The sequence below is a fragment of the Tiliqua scincoides genome, chromosome 5, assembly GCF_035046505.1.
Source record: "Tiliqua scincoides isolate rTilSci1 chromosome 5, rTilSci1.hap2, whole genome shotgun sequence".
NCBI classification, from domain to species: domain Eukaryota; kingdom Metazoa; phylum Chordata; class Lepidosauria; order Squamata; family Scincidae; genus Tiliqua; species Tiliqua scincoides.
In genome coordinates this window covers 67,138,987-67,156,681 of record NC_089825.1, presented here as the reverse complement: position 1 = coordinate 67,156,681, position 17,695 = coordinate 67,138,987, and the positions used below count along the sequence as shown (strand labels likewise).

General features: G+C 43.8%; 1 protein-coding gene across 8 annotated transcripts in view; it reads right to left on the bottom strand.

The window, feature by feature from the left end:
- The window catches only part of IKZF1 (IKAROS family zinc finger 1), an 89,386-nt gene that overhangs the window by 65,440 nt on the left and 6,251 nt on the right, over nucleotides 1–17,695 (bottom strand). For all 8 annotated transcript variants that reach the window (XR_010794514.1, XM_066627722.1, XM_066627723.1 and 5 more), the window contains exon 2: nucleotides 2,103–2,156. Coding sequence is in view for 7 of the 8 variants with exons in the window: in XM_066627722.1 (XP_066483819.1) it covers nucleotides 2,103–2,156 (54 nt within the window). In the remaining variant the exon portion in view is untranslated. The remainder of the gene's footprint in view (nucleotides 1–2,102; nucleotides 2,157–17,695) is intronic.

Here is a 17,695-nt window from a genome sequence, read left to right as displayed (position 1 = left end):
AATAGACGCTGGAGTGGATATCTGCTACCATGAGAACATTCTCCTCCTCCTCATATTCAGCCTGCTGAAGTTTTACACAAACTCTCCCCACCCCCACCTCTACCCTCTCCCTCTCATGCAGGTGTCTCTACAGGAAACCACAGACAAGAGGAAATACTGCAAACAGGGTACTTCATCTCCCCCTCTACTTGGTTTTAGTGGGATTAGCCAGTTCACCCAGCTAAATACCATCAAGCTAGTAGAAGTTTCATCTGAAAGAATTTTCTCTCTCTTTTTAAAGTTTGCATTAAATTCTGAATTAAAAGAGAGCCTGCATAATGTGTGACACAAAAAGTTGAACACAGCCATGGACTGTGGCTTGCCAGGTGCAGGGAAAGAGGTATACATAGAAAGGCAGAAAGTTGCCATAGTTAGAGTTGATTCTGTATACAAACTTCTGTTGTCGATACCACTGGGACTTATCCAGATTCTAAAATAAATAATTGTAAGTCACAGAAGCACAGTTGCATCACATTTGCAGTTACAGCGTAACAAAGGCAGTCTAGATGGTGTGGTACAACTGGTGCTGCGGCATTTTACTAAAAACATTTATCCTATTTTAATCTGTAGTTGAGAGTGGCCAATTATAGTATAATGGCTTTGTTTTGCGGACTCCTAGAACTTCAGATTTCAATTTGTGAGCACCCCATGAGTCTCCCAACATTTTGCTTTGTCTAGAGACGCTGGAGAGGGTCATTCAAAGATCTTTTCTGGGACACCCAGCCACATCTGCAGACACTTTCAAGATCCGGTTGCTGAACCTAGCACTGCCTCTGATAGGTCCCTTTGCTGTGCATGGTGAAAACCTTTCATCTGAACTTGGACAAGAAGCATCATTTAAAGTGGCCTGCTTCTCACTGCATTTGGTTCCAGGTGCTAGCTCTCCAAATTTTTTATACAGAAGCATGTATGGCAACAGAAGCCTACTTCTGATGAGGCCAAAACTGTCAATCCATCCTCAACCTTCTCATCAAGCCCTGTTTCATCATGGTGAAATGGTCAAAGAATGCACACATGGCTCTCTCCCTGGGTTTCCTCACAGTGATTCCCAGCACCAATCTGACAGTGTGCATGTCCACCCAATGTAAAAAGTGGTTTGCTGAGCTATGTTAGGAGCTGCTTTAAAAACAAAAACAAAAAACACCCACACCCACAGAAACACCTCAGTGAAAACTCAAAAATGTACCTGAATCTGTAACATGAAACTATAGGGAACACATCTTAACTCTTTTTCCTAAAATTGAAGCCAGGGGAGAAATACCAGTAATTTGGCAGGTAAGATACAGTCGTGCGCCACTTAACGACGGGGATGTGGACCAGCATTCCTGTTTTCAAGCGGTGCTTAACGTTATGTGAAGCCTCTGAAGGTGACGGGGAGCTGCGGTCACCAAGCCTCCAGAGGCGAGAAGAGTGAGACTCCCCTTGACTTTGGAGGCTGAGGAGAAGGGTTTGTGAAACTGACAGGACAGATTAGGCTATGTGAATCAAGGGTTAAACAAGCTGCTACTTTGGGGGGGGGGGAGCACTGCTGCCCAATCACCATTATAGCCACACCTCTTGGCATTTATAAATCAGGCAGCAGTCTTTAGGGCTTTGAGAACCGCTGCCACAGAATGAATGACCCAGTTTAACAAGGGCAATCCAAAACAGAAGTGTGCTCCCACAGTCCACAGCCATATCATGATGCTCCTCCAGGACTCATTTAACTGACCGGATGTATCTTTTGATGTTGAACTCCATAGCCACCAGTTGTTTCCCATGGCTAGCTACCCATGAGAGCTGGATTGGGGCCCTCATCTACAAATGATTGATCTGTCCCTACCCGTCCCCACCTTTGTTTGCTTTTTTAAAATTTCAAGTTACTTAAAAAGAAATCCATGCACTGCTGGGTTTGACATGAAGTGATAAACAGTAATTATATCCCGATTTCAGCTCTAGCAATACAAAATACCCAAAGCAATTCTACTGACCATAATAACAACACTGTCCTGGTACAGAACCGAATGAATTTCAGTTTGGGTCGCCCCCCCCCCCATAACACTCAAATTCTTTAGTGATCTCACCTGAAACTTGGGACATATCTTGAGCCTCATCTGTTTCCATTTTCCTCAAGTTATCTGAAAGAAAGAGAAAAGAAAAGCCTCAAGTTTAATGTGAAATGCAAAATCATAAAAAGAGAGAGAGATGGAGAGAAGAGAGAGAGGGGGGAAAAATCTTTGCTATTTAACTATGAGATTATCTGGCAGGACTAATGTATTTTTTCTCTCTTTCTTTCCCATCCTGCATACTTGTGGGGGTATCAGACTGGCACAGACCTTGATCCTTTTAAAAAGAGCATTACAAAGATTTATAAAAATATCATTACAAGCACAGGAGGACCAAATTTGTTATTTATTGTTAATTTCCTACTGCATAATAACCCAAAATGCAAACTGACTGCAACAAAATTAAGCAGAAAATTAAATGGCCCTGGGTCATTGTAGGCAAAGAATTCATTCTCTTGGCTGATCCATAGTTATGTTCTTTCTAATTTACTGAGCATGCATCGATGAACCTTGAGTCAGCTTGGTGACACGCGTACAATCAGCAATCAAAAAACGAAGCAATTTGCTGAAGAATGTCTCATTTACCCAGGCAGGCCTGCATATCTGAACAGCAACCGCCACTACCTCCATTAATAATGAATACACCTCAAGCAGTGGCAGATGGGCGAAACAGCAGCTTCAGTCTTTTGGCCCTCTCTTACGCAGGAGTCCTTTGCTCCAAACCACACCAGTTTTTCTTCTACATGGGGAGAAGAGACTCTCCCCAAAATAGTAAACCGAGCCCTGGAGAGAAAGGGAACCCAGGCCTTCCTGTTTTGCTGACAGATGGCTCGGCTCCACAGATTTGTAACAAATACTGGGAAGCTGCTTACCCTTCTGTTGCAACACATAATGTTCCAAAGAATAAAGTTGCAGAGTGACCACAAACACTAGGGAGAAGCATGCCCAGGGTTAGTGGGGTAGAAATAAAACTGAAAGGTCTTTGCTCGGCGCGTAAGACTACAGGTTTGGTATCTCCAGAGGTTTGGGTGGACATATGGTGGCTCTTTGGATAATAAATGCCTTGCTCAGGCAGGTATTCTCAGCATAGCCCGACCATGAACTCAGACTCAGCACAGTGTTGGCAACTTGGGTAACCTCCCTTCAGGAAAAGCAGCTCAGCCCAGGTTCTCTCACCTTTAACCCTTTGTCTGACTAAAGCAGTGATTTTCAATCTTTTTTGTCTCATGGCACACTGACAAGGTACTAAAATTGTCAAGGCACACCATCAGTCTTTTGACAACTGACGAGGCACACCATGCTGTTGGTGGGGGGGCTCACATCCCCCCCAATGGCCCTATTAATAAACTTACTGGAATGTCAAAAGTTGGTGTGGACAGTCATAGGTCAATCTTTATCAAGGCACTGGAAGCAGAGGAGGTTGTGACTTGCACCAACATCCAAAATGTTTCTCAATTTGTTGTTGTTTCCTTGCAGTAGTCAAATTAGCGTGGGGCGCTGTGGCAAGTTGCAATCCATAACTTGAAATCCATTAAGCCAAACACAGCCACTTATGACAGCCTAGTAGAGATTTTATAAACCTCTTATTTCTTGCTGGTTTCCGAGGGCTGTAAAAAGAGAAGGGCAGTCAAGCACCTGACAAGTCTCCACTCATGGCTGATGGGCTATGCTTAGGTTGATGGGTCACAAATTTAGGCCTGGCCTGGAAGCTGGGATTTGGTGCAGGGATCCTGAATTCAGTTTTGGTTCATTTATAAAGTGCACAAGGCAACTTGCCATCTCTTGACCTGACTTCACAGTTTATGAAGCTAAGATGCAGACCCTTTGCAAAGATCTAAAGTAATACAGTAATTAAATAGCCTGCTCAACTTGGGCCCCAGACAGACAGACTTCCTCTGGTTTCTTGTTGTGGATTTTCCCTTTCTCATCTTTGCTTCTCTGCTGACACCTGTACGCACTACTGACTCAAATATGAATCCCACCTACCACACACACTGTGCTCCTGGCAGCCTCTGAATTTTTTTAATGCCCCTTTTTCAGGCGATTGGCATGTCTAGTCATTTATTTGGGACTTTCTATTTTATTTTCATACCAAAAAATTGAAAGGAGAAAAAAACAACCGAGACTCCTGAAAACTGAAAGATTTGGACTCAATTCACTTTTGAAATGTCCCTAAATGGGTGACTAAGGGCGCAATCCAAACCCTGCATTTGGCCAGCCCAAGTCCCTTGGGGCTGGCCTGGGAAAGTTGCAAATGTGCTGTAAAGCACATTTGCGCCTCCTCGGGAGAAAGCCAGGCCGGCGCTCCCAGAAGCGCTGGCCTATGGAGGCCGACGGAGACCCCTGCACTGCCTTCCTCCCGGCTCCTTGCGTCCGCTCAGATGAGCCGACACAAGGGTGACAGGTAGGCATGGAGGAGGCGGGGAGGGGGAGTGAGGGAGGTGTTCCTAGGTGGGGAGGGAGGGCAATGGGCGGCCCCGGGGGGCATGCACGTGGGGAGCCAGAGGCGGAGCTGGGATCTGGCTGGGATCCGGCAGCCGCTCTGCTCTCCACGGACTTATGCCACCTCAAGAGCCCTTACCAGCAGCCCTTACCTGGGGGGGGGGAAGCGGAAAAGTTTCTCCTTGCCTCTGGCTAAGCCACTGCTGGCCACAATCCTGTGCTGGATACAGCGCAAGCCTCCTGGCTTGCCTGTTTCAGAGCAAGTTAGAATTTAAGGGCTCACTCTTCAAGAGATGTACACATGCCTTAGGCCTCAGTCACATTATTTCATGCTAGGGTTGCCAGGTCTCAGCATATGACCTGAAGTTGCAAGCTCTGTGCAGATGAAATATAATGGGAGTGCTCAAGCACTCCTTCAAAGCAATCTAGTCAGCCCAGTTGCTGTTGTTTCCTCCTGTTGAACAATGAAGTGCTCCACAGCCAGTTGGTGAAGACAGGAAAACATTATGCAGCTCTCAGGTAGTTGAATGTGGGGCACTTTCTTTCCCAGCAGCAGGAGGAGAACGGAGGAACAGTGGTACTGAGGTTGAACCAGCAGGATAAAGGTGCCCAGCAGCTGAGTGCCCAGGGTGAAAGTGGAAGCCAAGTGGAAGCCTCCTCCCATCTCAGGCAATTGGCTGGGGGGCACTCCATTCCCAAAGAGAAGGAGGAAGTGGCAGGTCATTTCCCCAGTGTGGAGGAAAAAGATGACACACCAGCTTTGGGCTTGCTGGTCTGCTACAGGCACACATACATATGCAAAGCGGCTTACTGTGTTGTGAAATGCACCCTGAGCTCCCTTTTTGACATTTTGCCTGTACACGTTCAAGGACACGTCACTTCAAACACAAGTGCTGGCCTTTTTTCTTCATGTCCCCACCCGCTGCAAGGGCTGCTTGAAGCAGGCCAAAACTGCAGTGTCGAGAGCTGGGTGGTTTTGCCTCCACCATGGTTCCAATCCTGATGCACGTTGCCCTGATGTGATTTTCTGATTAGGAAAACAGCTTTCATTGAAAGCTAATGGAAGCTTTCACTTAATTCAGTTAGCACTGGGGGTACAATCAAAATTGGAACCATAGTGTGGGCAAAGCGTTAAAGCCCCCCACAGTTTTGTTGCATTTCAGTTCCCCAGTGCTATTTGGGGGGGGAGGAAGAGGCCAGCACATAGAAGACAAGTGTATCCATGGCTACTGGTCATGATGACTATACTCTGCCTCTGGGTTCAGTGGCAGTGTGCCTCTGAATATCAGTTGCAAGGGAGACATGGTAGGTGAGAAATACTGTATGCCTTTCTCTCCTGTTTGTGGGCTTACCAGTGGCAGCTGCTGGGCCAATGGAGGAAACAGGAAGCTGGACTAGATGAGCTTATGGCTTGATCCAGCAGGGCTTTTTAAGGTAAAGATGGTTTTTATTTGGCTCCCTGTGTCTTAGAATTAGGGTATCCAGGTGCAGAATCTCATGGTGAGAGGCTAAAACCAAGAGGACAGGTTATTTTGTACTTGGCTTGAGAACTTTTGTCATATGCTTTGTTTCCTGCTGTGCCCCCTCACCCTCCCTATCTATCAGGTTTCATTCTGAGGCTGCAGAACCCCTGAGATGTAAGATTCTTCAGGGATCCAGGAAAGGCCAGATAAATATTTAAAATAAAAGTATGATTCACTGAAAAACATGGGTAACAAACAAACATTTAGAATGTGGCTTGTCAAACTTTTCATTGCTAGGAGACCAAGTACCTGGAGTGAGCTCAGTCCTGAGCCCATGTTTTCATGGGCTAGAGCAGGGATGTCCAAAGCTTTTGGCAGGAGGGCCACATCGTCTCTCTGACACTGTGTCAGGGGGCCAGGGGGAAAAAAAAGAATTAATTTAGATTTAAATCTGAATAAATTTACATAAGTTTACATAAATGAATATATTAAAGATGAACTTATATGAATGAATGAAGGTCTTGCAATAGCTCAAGGCCTATAAAAGGCCTTGCACAAAGCAAGGCTGGCCTTTCCTTTGCTGCTGCTACTTCATCACAGACATGAAACAACAAGCAGTGGAGGGAGCCCTCATCTCACAGCTCACGCGAGAGGTCAAACAGTCGCCCTCACATTGAGGGCAGTTGCGTTGGGCCAGTGTGGGCTCCAACAAATCTCTGGAGGGCCAGAGGCTCATTGGAGACTGGGGGCTCCCTGAGGGCCGCATTGAGAGGCCTCGAGGGCCACAAGTGGCCCCAGGGCCAGGATTTGGGCACCCCTGGGCTAGAGCTACTCCAGATTCTGGTGTGGCAAGAGCTACGAGAAAAAATGTTAAGTAGCTAAACATTATGTGACACTCCTCCACAGACAACCTAGATGACATCCTTTGCTGTCTCACCCAACACCACTAGATTGCATCCGTAGCCCAATGGGCTCTGCCCCCTCACCTTTCAGGCACCATACCAGGAACTACCCCTGAGACCCAGAAGTCCTGGCAACTCTTTTTCATACCCAATGATGGAGAACATCTTTTGATGTTAACCTCAATTATGGTTTATGAAAATGAATGCTCAGCTGTACCACAAACATTAACCAAGTAACATCATCCACCCACAATCTACACTTCCTCATGATGCAAGGAAAACAGTGTAATGGTATGTGCAAAATAATACCACTTGGCTCTTCCATTTAGATTGGGTTACCCTATCCCTAAAGTCAGTGCTTTTTTTGTAAAAGAAAAGGTGCAGGAACTCACAACTTGTTAATCTTTTATTTATTTATTTATTTTTAAACCATTTTTTATTGGAGAAATAAAATCTTTTTTATGTGCTTCCCCCCTAAAGATGAACTGAGTAGACATGCATAGGATTGGGCTGTCAATCTCCACATCCCCTTCCCCCAGCTACTTTTTCTACACTTGGGGAAAAATACTGTACAGGTGCACTTGTAGCGTGTAGTATGTAGTGTGGCACTACTTCAAGGAGAGGTAGCAGTGAATGGATTCTGAAAAATGGCTTACATGAGTTCCATGTAGTAAAATTACTCTAAGCAACTGTGGGAGTAAGAACAAAAAAGGAATTCTTACACGAGAGGGGTCCTTAGGTGCACATAGAAACAGCTACGTTTGCAAACAAGCGATTAAATATGGTTTAATTCAGGTATCAGAATACTCTGTGTCTTTGGGAAGGCGCTTGGCATGCAATTGTATGTTCTCTGCTGCCCAGAGCAGCTGCTGTGTATTGCTAGAGAGGAGCTGCAAGCGCTGGCTGGCAGAGGGCATGCTTGTGGGGGAAGGATGAGGAGGATCTCTGGCAAGGCTGGACAGCACGTTGTAGACACGTAGAATCCCTTTTCACCTGCCCTTAGCATGTGAAAACGGGTGCAGATATATATCTCTGCCAGGATTAAGAGCCCAATCCTAGGTATGTCTACTCTGAAGGTATGTCTACTCTCATTCTAGTCAATGGAGCTAACTCCCAGGACAGTGCCTAGGATTGCAGCGTAAGAGCCCAATCCAATGCATGTCTACTCAGAAGTCCACTTTAGTGAATGGGGCTTACTGTGCATAGGATGGCAGCCTCAGGGCCCAATCCTGTGCCTGTCTCCTCAGAAGTCAGTCCTATTAGAGTCAATGGGGCTTCCTCCCAGGAAAGTGTGGAGAGGACTGCAGCCTCAGAACCAAAGCCTAATGCCTGTCTCCTCAGAAGTCAGTCCCACTAGAGGCAGTGTCAGCACCTACCCAGCGAATAGCTCTGTCTTGCTCCCCCCCTGGAATGCCTCCGAAGGGGAGGGGCCCCTGCAAAAAGGTGCCGGAACTCCGTCCCCCCGCATTCCATTAGAAAAAAAGCCCTGCCTAAAGTACAAGTAGTATGTAACATGTAATTTTCATTCATACACTTGCTCAACAACAACTCTTGTAAAGTCGGCTTCTGTGATTCTCATCTCACAAATGGACAACAAAGTTCAGAGGACAATAGCTTTCTTAAGGCCGGTGCACTCAGTTGGGATTTGAACTCAGATTTTTCAAAATATATGCACAACATGTTATCCACTCAACCACACCAGCTTGGTTTGAAAAATTGTTCAGTCAAAAATGTGGGAGATTCTGACAGCATGCAGAGAAACAAGGTTGTACTTTTTGATCCCACAGGTGTAACAAGAACACCTCTAATGCTCCGCTAAGTGATGTCTAGTAATGGAAAATGATTAACCTCTGCTTATTTATCCATCTATCCTGACTTTCCAAGTTCAAGGAGGCCCCTCACAACAATTCCTGATAAAACACATCAATAATCACACACACACACACACACACAATAAAAGTCAAACAATAAATCCAATACAAAACAACAACTACTGCAGGTTATCATGCAGGCATTCTCAACAAGAAGACACAACATATATGATCTCCATTAAAGTGAATCACTTGGGTAGTCTCACTTAGCTGGTCATTATCTGACCTCTTGACTGGGCAATGACTGGTTCAGAAAGTGCTACTAGACTGCAGCATGCGGGAATCATACCACAGAATAAATGGCTCCTATGCTGTTATGTATGCATGTGAAGGGAATGTAATGTATGGATCTGGGTGGCCACAATCCAGCCATATTTAAGTATGTAAAGGCTGTAATTCTATACAGGTTGGCCCTTGTTATCTGTGGATTTGGTACGTCATAATCTGTGAGTTCCGAACCCGCAGGGGAGGGCCCACCTGGACCTCAACAACTTTCTTGACCCTCAGAATGCCTTTTAAAGGCATATAAACATCATTTCTGGTTTCCACAAGAAAATGGTAGTTGCAGGTTGTTGTTTTTTTTAGCCTGAAATGGGCATTCTGAAGCCTGCAGAGGCTGTGGGCAGACATGCACGGCCTCTGCGGATCTCAGAACAACCTCAGGAGGTTTCTGGGGGCCTGAAATCTACAGATTCAATTATCCACAGATTTCTGCATCTGTGGGGATTCTGAGAATGGAACCTCTGTGGATACAGATGGCCAACCTCTACACACTTGCCTAGGAGTAAGACCCATTAAATTCAGTTTACTTCTGAGGAAACATGCACAGGATTGCATTTATTTAAGTGCAATGATTTAAGTGCCGCTGAAGCGCCATATTTCAATACGGGTGCTTAAATCTTCATATTTATTTATTTGAAGACTTATATGCTGCCTTTCCACAGGTAACAACACGTGACGCACAAGGCCATTTACCACATAAATAGATAAAACAGTACATAAAACCACAGTAGCCTAAAAACAGCAGCTAAAATATTAAAGCATAGTACATAGACGATAAAAACTCTAGCAGACCTCTCCCAATTCCTTCCACTTTTCCCAATTTAAAAAGTGCATAACCTTGGCTGGAGGATGACATCAGTTTCCCCATACTCTTACGTTTCTGTTCTTAACTGGGTCTACATTGCATTCCTTTGTATCAGTGAGAATTTTATGCATGGAGGTACAGCAAAAGAGAACAATGGGGGAAGAAGACTTCTTTTTGACTAGTGGAACTTTCTGCCAAAACTACTTTTGGGCCTAGTCCGCTCTAGGCCAGTGTTTCTCAACCAGTGGTACTTGTACCACTGGTGGTACTTGAGGTGGTATCTGGTGGTATTTGTGGGACCCCCAGAGCCTTGCTGCCTGGCAATTAGCCCAGCAACGCAACGCAACAAGCAGAAGTAGGAAGCTTGTCTCGGCAATGCGGAGCTCCAGAGTGCACTTTTAGAGTGCTCGAAAAAGCTCTCTTGTCCACCCAGAGCCTCTTACCAGTCTTTGTCACATTGCATCTGGCCTCCCAATCCAGAAGTAACTGGCAATCATGTCATTAGCAGTTACTTCCTGTGGTACTTCCAATAGGTGGACCGTGTGAAGTGGTACAAATGTTGAGAAATGGTGCTGTAGACCATCCTGCTACTATGGGAAGCTCTTTCTGCAGCTATCATGAATACAATTATCTTATTTCTTTTTCCTTCTGTCTCAGTTTTCAATCTCTTCCCAACAACTGATAAATACAGTCAGCATTTTTCACATGGCAGCTTGGCAAAGTAGCCAAGTTCACTGCTGCTCCAAAACTGGCAAAGACAATCCTAACCTCAAGGAAGTTCACAGAGGGTGGGCATTTTTCCCCCTTGAAGTTACTCCAGACCAGACATCAGCGTGAAGCATACCCACTACAGCAGTAATTCTCACACATTTAGCATCGGGACCCACTTTTTAGAAAAAGAATCTTGTCGGGACCCACAGGAAGTGATGTCATGACTGGAAGTGACAACATCAAGCAGGAAAATTTTTAACAATCCTAGGCTGCAATCCTACCCACACTTACCCAGGAGTAAGTCCTATTTATTGTCATTGTTAAAAACATATGCATAGTAGTCTGTTAAAAGTACAGGTCTGTAACATTTCCCCAAATGCAGTCATATGCTACGGTCACATCAAGTCTAATCTATTAAAAATAAAACATTGAAATGAACGGGGACCCACCTGAAATTGGCTCACGACCCACAGTTTGAGAAACACTGCACTACAGTATTTGAGTGATTAAGGGCACAATCCTAACCAGGTCTACTCAGAAGTAAGTCCTATTTTGTTCAATGGGACTTACTCTCAGGAAAGCATGGTTAGGATTGCCGCCTAAAAGAAACATCTGACACTTTCTCAGAATCCAACCATCCATTATGGGCACAATCTAGTCAAAGTAAAGCAATTTTTAAACTCCTGTTGATTTCAATGGGAGAGACTTAAGCATGTTCTTAGTTTCTCATTGAAACTGCGTGACTTTAAAATGTGGTTAGAGTGTCGGATTAGAAACATGGAGGGAGAAGTAGGGATTAGTGTTTTAAACCCCCTCTAGCTATTGTACGGTTGTATTTTTAAATTGGTTTAGGGCACAGTCCTACCCTGAGCTGGAACAGACAAACCAAGAGGCTTGCGCTGTAGGGGCCCAAAGCAGCTCAGCCAGAGGCAAGGGGAAACCTTTCCCCTTACTTCCAGATAAGGCGCCCTCGCCCCTATGGGTCTCCTCAGACTTGCGTCACCAAGTCTGAGGAGAGTGGAGCGGCTTTAAGCCGCTCCGAACTCAGTGGTTGGAATCCAGCATAAGTGCTGAATCCCAGCCCCACCTCCCGTTCCCCACCCGCCTGTCCCAGGGACGCCCAACACCCACCCTCCCCCCCACCCAGGAACACCTCCCTCCTGCCTTCTCCCCGCCTCCTTCCCGCCCACCCCAGAGCCTTGCGTTGGCCCGGCTCGCCAAGGAAGCCAGCACAGAGGCTTGTGTCAGCCTCCACAGGCCGGTGCACCTCCGTGTGCTGACCCAGCTTACTCCCAAGGAGGCGCAAACATGCTTTATATGTTTACATGCGACCCTCCTGGGCCGGCGCAAGGGACTTGCATTTACCCAAGTGAAGGGCAGGATTGCGCCAGATATGTTTTTAACATAAGGTTGCTGTGTTACAGATGTTTTCAGGGATTTTCATTTTACATTAATAGGGTAGTTCTTTGGTTAAATATTTGTCTTATTATTAGTAGTATTTACCTTGTATCTTCTGATCATTTTGATTTATGTATTTGATAGAACATATAGTGGTTATATATAATTGTCTGTTTCCTTAGTGCTCCTAAAGAAGGCAGGTCTACAAAACATGTTGAGCTTTCAACAAGATTTTATAATAAACTGCCTAGAGAACTGTCCCTTTTTTGGTGTAGGTTGGCCACTGTCCTCTATTATGCTGCCCTTGATTCTTCCTACCTCTTGACCATCAAAACTATCTCTCTGCAAGACTTATCTGAAACAGTACTTCCTTTTGTTCATCCTGAACCTACTGCCATTCGGTTTCAGTAGGTACCTCAAGGTGCAAGGCTATACATGTGTACTATTTTCTGAGTAGACACACATAGACTTGTACCATGAGGCATCTACTGAAACAGACTAGCAGTAAGTTCAGGAGAGAAAAAAGTTGCACACTTGGCATACTTAACATAAGAAATTTACTGCTAAGATATGGTGGTGGCTATGATGGGTTTCAGAAACAGTTAGAGGGGGCTTATTGGATAATAGCCATGATAACGAAATAGAGCCTCCATGTTCAGAAGAAGTATATGACTATCAAATACTGGGGACAAAAAAACAGTACAAGGCTGTTTCCTTCATCTCTAAAGTCATCTGGCTGTCCAAGAGTAGAAACAGGATGCTAGACTAGATGGACCATTAGTCTGATTCAGCAGGGTTATGTACTTTGAAAGACAAAATGCAGTTTTCCTGAGCTGAAAATACAGTTTCTTCTGGATAAATGTGTTGGAAATCTTTGTCCAAAATTGAAACTGGTTTTAATTAAAAGTATTCAATATCTCCACCAGCTGCTGATAATTAACTTTATTATTGGATTTTAATAAAGTAGACCTCTCAATCCCTATGAAAGACACTACTTTAGAACCATTTTAATTCTATTTTTAATTTCCTCTCCTGCACACTACAAATAATAACGAACACAAAAAAGTCCATTCTAGAAACAAGAACTGAGAAACACACCAGTCTTTCTCTCATTTCCATTAAGTAGGTTTTTTCCCCCCAGGACTATCAAGATGTGTTAGAAACAAAGTTTATAATTAAGATCAATTCATTTCCTTCTCTTCTCTGTTAGCAACAGCTATATGAAACTTTTCTGTAGAGAAGAGGCAGGTTGTTTACTCTTTGCTTCTATCCTAGTTATAGGAATTGACAAATAATTATTCTAAGCATTCAGTCAAAATTCAGTGGAGAGCATGGACGGCACAGCCTTTACATTTGTAACCTTGGAAGTGGACATGAAAGTCACTGTTCTGCTCACAGTGAGTTGGAACAGAAGTAAGTCTCAATGAACTCAGTTGGACTGACTTCCAAGTAAATATATACACAGTTATATACACAGTTGGGCTGCAAATGTGAAACTGTTCTATGTTCACTAACATTGTAAAAATTGCTCTATTTTAGAGATCAACTGTAAACTCAAAAATATGTTATTTACAACAATCACCCTATATAATTATCTATAATACAGCCATCTGTTGCCACTGTACTCTCTTGACAAGAACTTCTAATAGGATTACTTACTAAAAGCACCTCCTTCTAGTCAGTCCTACTTCAGCAAAATATATAGCATCAGCAGGTACATATACTTGCTGAGATCATTTTAAAATCTCTCCTCTCTTTTTTTCATACCCCACTATTCAGAGGACTGTAATGTAAAAGGAATCATCCATTTTATGCATATACTACAAATTTACATAAAGGTCAGGTGTGAAGCTTGGCCCTGGAGAGAGCTGGGCTCAAGCACACATAGGATTGCAGCCTTAAGATTCTCACAACACCAATTTGTAAAGAAATTTGCTTCACAGTGGCGACTGAGATCAGCAACATTCTTCATCAAGGCCATGAGAAACCAATATGTGTTATATTTCTTCATTAACCCAAGAGATAAAATAAAAATAGAGTCAGCAGCGTACAAAAATAGATGTCCAGATCAGATGCCATGGAGAATGAGGCACTTGTATCTTGAATAGGTGCACAAAATGAGAGAATTTGGGCAAGTGCAGTTTTTCTCACCCCTACATAAACGTGTGTGCCAACATTCCCTCTTCTGTGCAACTACTCAAAGTGCAGACTCCTCTTCTGCTCTGCAGCTGGTCAACTTGTCCAGAAAAGTATCTTGATCAAGAAAAGTAAAACACTACAAGACACTGAACACCACACTTGTCTGAAACAGCTTGCTCACTCACAGAGGACAGATTTGTCTCAGAAGTGGACAGGATGAACAGGAAACAAACATGTATTTTGGGGAACGAGCAAAATAAACACTGAGATAAGAACAAGAGCTCTTGCTCTGCTTGAATTGTTCAGCTTCAAGGTGTTTTAGGAACTATGTTCAGTAATTCTGACACTGCTTCCTAATTTCTGTTTGGCAATTCAAGGCATTTCCAGGGGAAAAAAGGAAACTGTCAACTTGAAAAGCTCAACAAATTTTGTGCCTGAAACAGGTAAAAGGATTCCTAAACCAATTCCAATCAACATACTGTTTGCCTCCTCAGCTAGTTTCAGTTTGCTTACTTGAGCATCTGACAGCACTTCTGTGCATGCCAGCTCCAGTTTTCAAGGAGTGACATCCTATTAATTTCAATGGGCTGGATTAAAATGATTAATGCAGTTGTCCTCTGACCTGATGTTACATAAACAGTAACAGGATCCAAGGGAGGGCAACAGGAGGAGGTCTCTTGTTATCTGGTGTGCTCCCTGGGGCATTTGGTGGGCCGCTGTGAGATACAGGAAGCTAGACTAGATGGACCTATGGCCTGATCCAGTGGGGCTGTTCTTATGTTCTTATAAACAGTCTTTTTCACCATTTCAATTAGCCAGTTTGTTTTATTGCCAGCAGAAAAAGAATACACTATCAATAATTGAAATAAAAGTCATATTCATTTTTATTCATTTCTCTTGTAAGTTAAGCTGCTTAAACTTTTGATTCCTATTCCTATTCAATAGCACTTGACTCCTCTTTCCCTTAAACTGCCTTGAACTTTTGTTAGGAGAATGCCCGGTTTTAGAGCAATGCCATATGCAAAGTTTGGAAATGTATATATATCTTTTGTCTTTAGAGCAATATCCATACTCAAGTCAGGAAGCTGACCTACAGACACTACAGGATTATCAAAATACTAAAATGAATCAAATTAAAGATACAGTTTATCACTCAAATGAAGACATAGGTTTATTGCTGAGGGCAGGCTTGTAAGTAGCCACTCATCTGATCACCTCTGGTGAGTATACATTTCCTCTAGGCAATCAGGCAGGTAATCTTTTTTAATGAGAAGGAAGGAGGGTTTCCCTTTCTCTTTAGGCTGCTGTTGTTGCCAAAACTGACAGCAATATGGGGAGAATAATACCTTAAAGGGTTATTGTAAGGATTATATCTAAATATTACATTTGAAGTACTCTGATCACTTGAACTATACAAATGCTTATTTATTATTAATACATAATACATTATTTAATAATTATTGTCCAGCTGAAATGTCTGCGTGACTTCCTCTTTGCCGACGATGCAGCTGTCACTGCCCACTCTGCCAAAGATCTCCAGCAGCTCATGAACTGTTTTAGCAAGGCCTGTCAAGACTTTTTCTCTCGATACCGAGCTAAACAGACGCATCGGCAAAGCAGCTACCAAGTTTTCCAGAATCGCAAATAGAGTCTGGTCCAACAAGAAGCTGACGGAACATACCAAGATCCAGGTCTACAGAGCTTGCGTCTTGAGTACACTTCTGTACTGCAACGAGTCATGGACTCTTCGCACACAACAGGAGAAGAAGCTGAACGCTTTCCACATGCGCATGCCTTGGTCATGTCGTGAGAATAGGTGATCATCGGATCCCAAAGGATCTCCTCTATGGAGAACTTGTGCAGGGAAAGTGCCCTACGGGTAGGCCACAGCTGCGCTACAAGGATATCTGCAAGAGGGATCTGAAAGCCTTAGGAATGAACCTCAACAGATGGGAAACCTTGGCCTCTGAGCATTTTGCTTGGAGGCAGGCTGTGCAGCATGGCCTTTCCCAGTTTGAAGAGACGCTTTGCCAACAGACTGAGACAAAGAGGCAAAGAAGGAAGGTCCATAGCCAGGGAGACAAACCAGGGACACACTACACTTGCTCCCAGTGTGGAAGGGATTGTCACTCCCAAATCAGCCTTTTCAGCCACACTAGATGCTGTGCCAGGACCACCATTCAGAGCACGATACTATAGTCTTTCAAGACTGAAGGTTGCCAACAATTATTGACAATGATGGTTGATTAACTAGACAGTGCTATTTTCAAATGTCCTGTCCCTTTTCATTTTGTGGCATGGCCTGTCTAGATCAAGTAGATCCAGGGTGCTGTGTGAAAAGAGCCTAGAAACATCACAGTTTTGTTGTAGAACATCACACATACAATCTTAAGCGTTAATTATGCACAGACGTCCTAAATTCAGAGCAGATATAGCCACCTTACTACTGGATTCACATAACCGGCTCTCTCCTAGCCTCTAATATGACTTACAATTACAGAATGTTTTGCAGGATCTCAGTTTTGGCTAGCTCATGAGCCACGTGTTTAGTCTTGGGACTGATGGTAACAAGTTTCAGGTATTTTCACCATGTTCCTCACAGCAGAATATGCACAGAAATGTTGATACCACCATATCAATACGCCATTCTTAAGATGACTCCATAAATTAATATGGTTTAAAAAGAAAAAGACACATATGTGTATCAGATGAAAGCTTTAAAATTTCCAGTAATTCTTCTAGGAATTTGTAGCAAAATGTTACTAATGTTACTAAATTATGAATACAGTCTCTGCATAAAGCCTCTGCAATTATGAATACAGCAGTGATGAGCAGCCGATAGTGTTTTTCTACTCTTTGTAGGGAGTGCAGCAGGTTGCACAGAGCACTGTATGATGCTCCTAATTCCAGAGAAACAATGTAAGAACCAACTGTAAAGAATTTTACAATAGATCCCTTATCTGCAACTACTTTTTAACTGGGGGAGGGGGGGACTAGGATATTCTGAATTGAGCAAAAGCTGCAGAGAGGAAGATATTGGCTCCACTCACCCACATTGGCAAAGAGCTCTAAAATCCCCTCTTCATACCAGTGGGGAGGTTTTTCCAGTGGGGAGGAGGAGGTTCAAAAATCCATTGCTTGCACCTCAGCTTTTGTGATGTCAGCTCAGGTGCATAGCAGTGGCATCTCTGGGACTAAGGACAACACTGGTCTGGAAGAAAAACTCTCTTCAGAAACTCTCAGAAAAAAGGTTGAATGGGGCCCTTCACCACCAGTTATTTACCTTTATAATCTGCAGAAGAACAAAGATACCAGACACTAGGGGCTCAGTCCACAGATAGGCTTTGCTGCACAAGTCCAATTAATATTAGACTTAGAGAGTCCAACTCTCACGGACTATTAACACCAGCATGTTGATAAAAAAGGCACAAAAGTGGTTAGATTTTCTGGGGAAGCTTGGGAGGTTAAATTTGTCACAGCAGCTGCTTGTGTCTTACTATTGTTGCACCATTGAGAGTCTCCTAACCTATGATATCTTGGTGTGGTATGGAAACTGCTCTGCAGGGGACAAAAAAGCTCTGCAAAGAATTATTAAGAT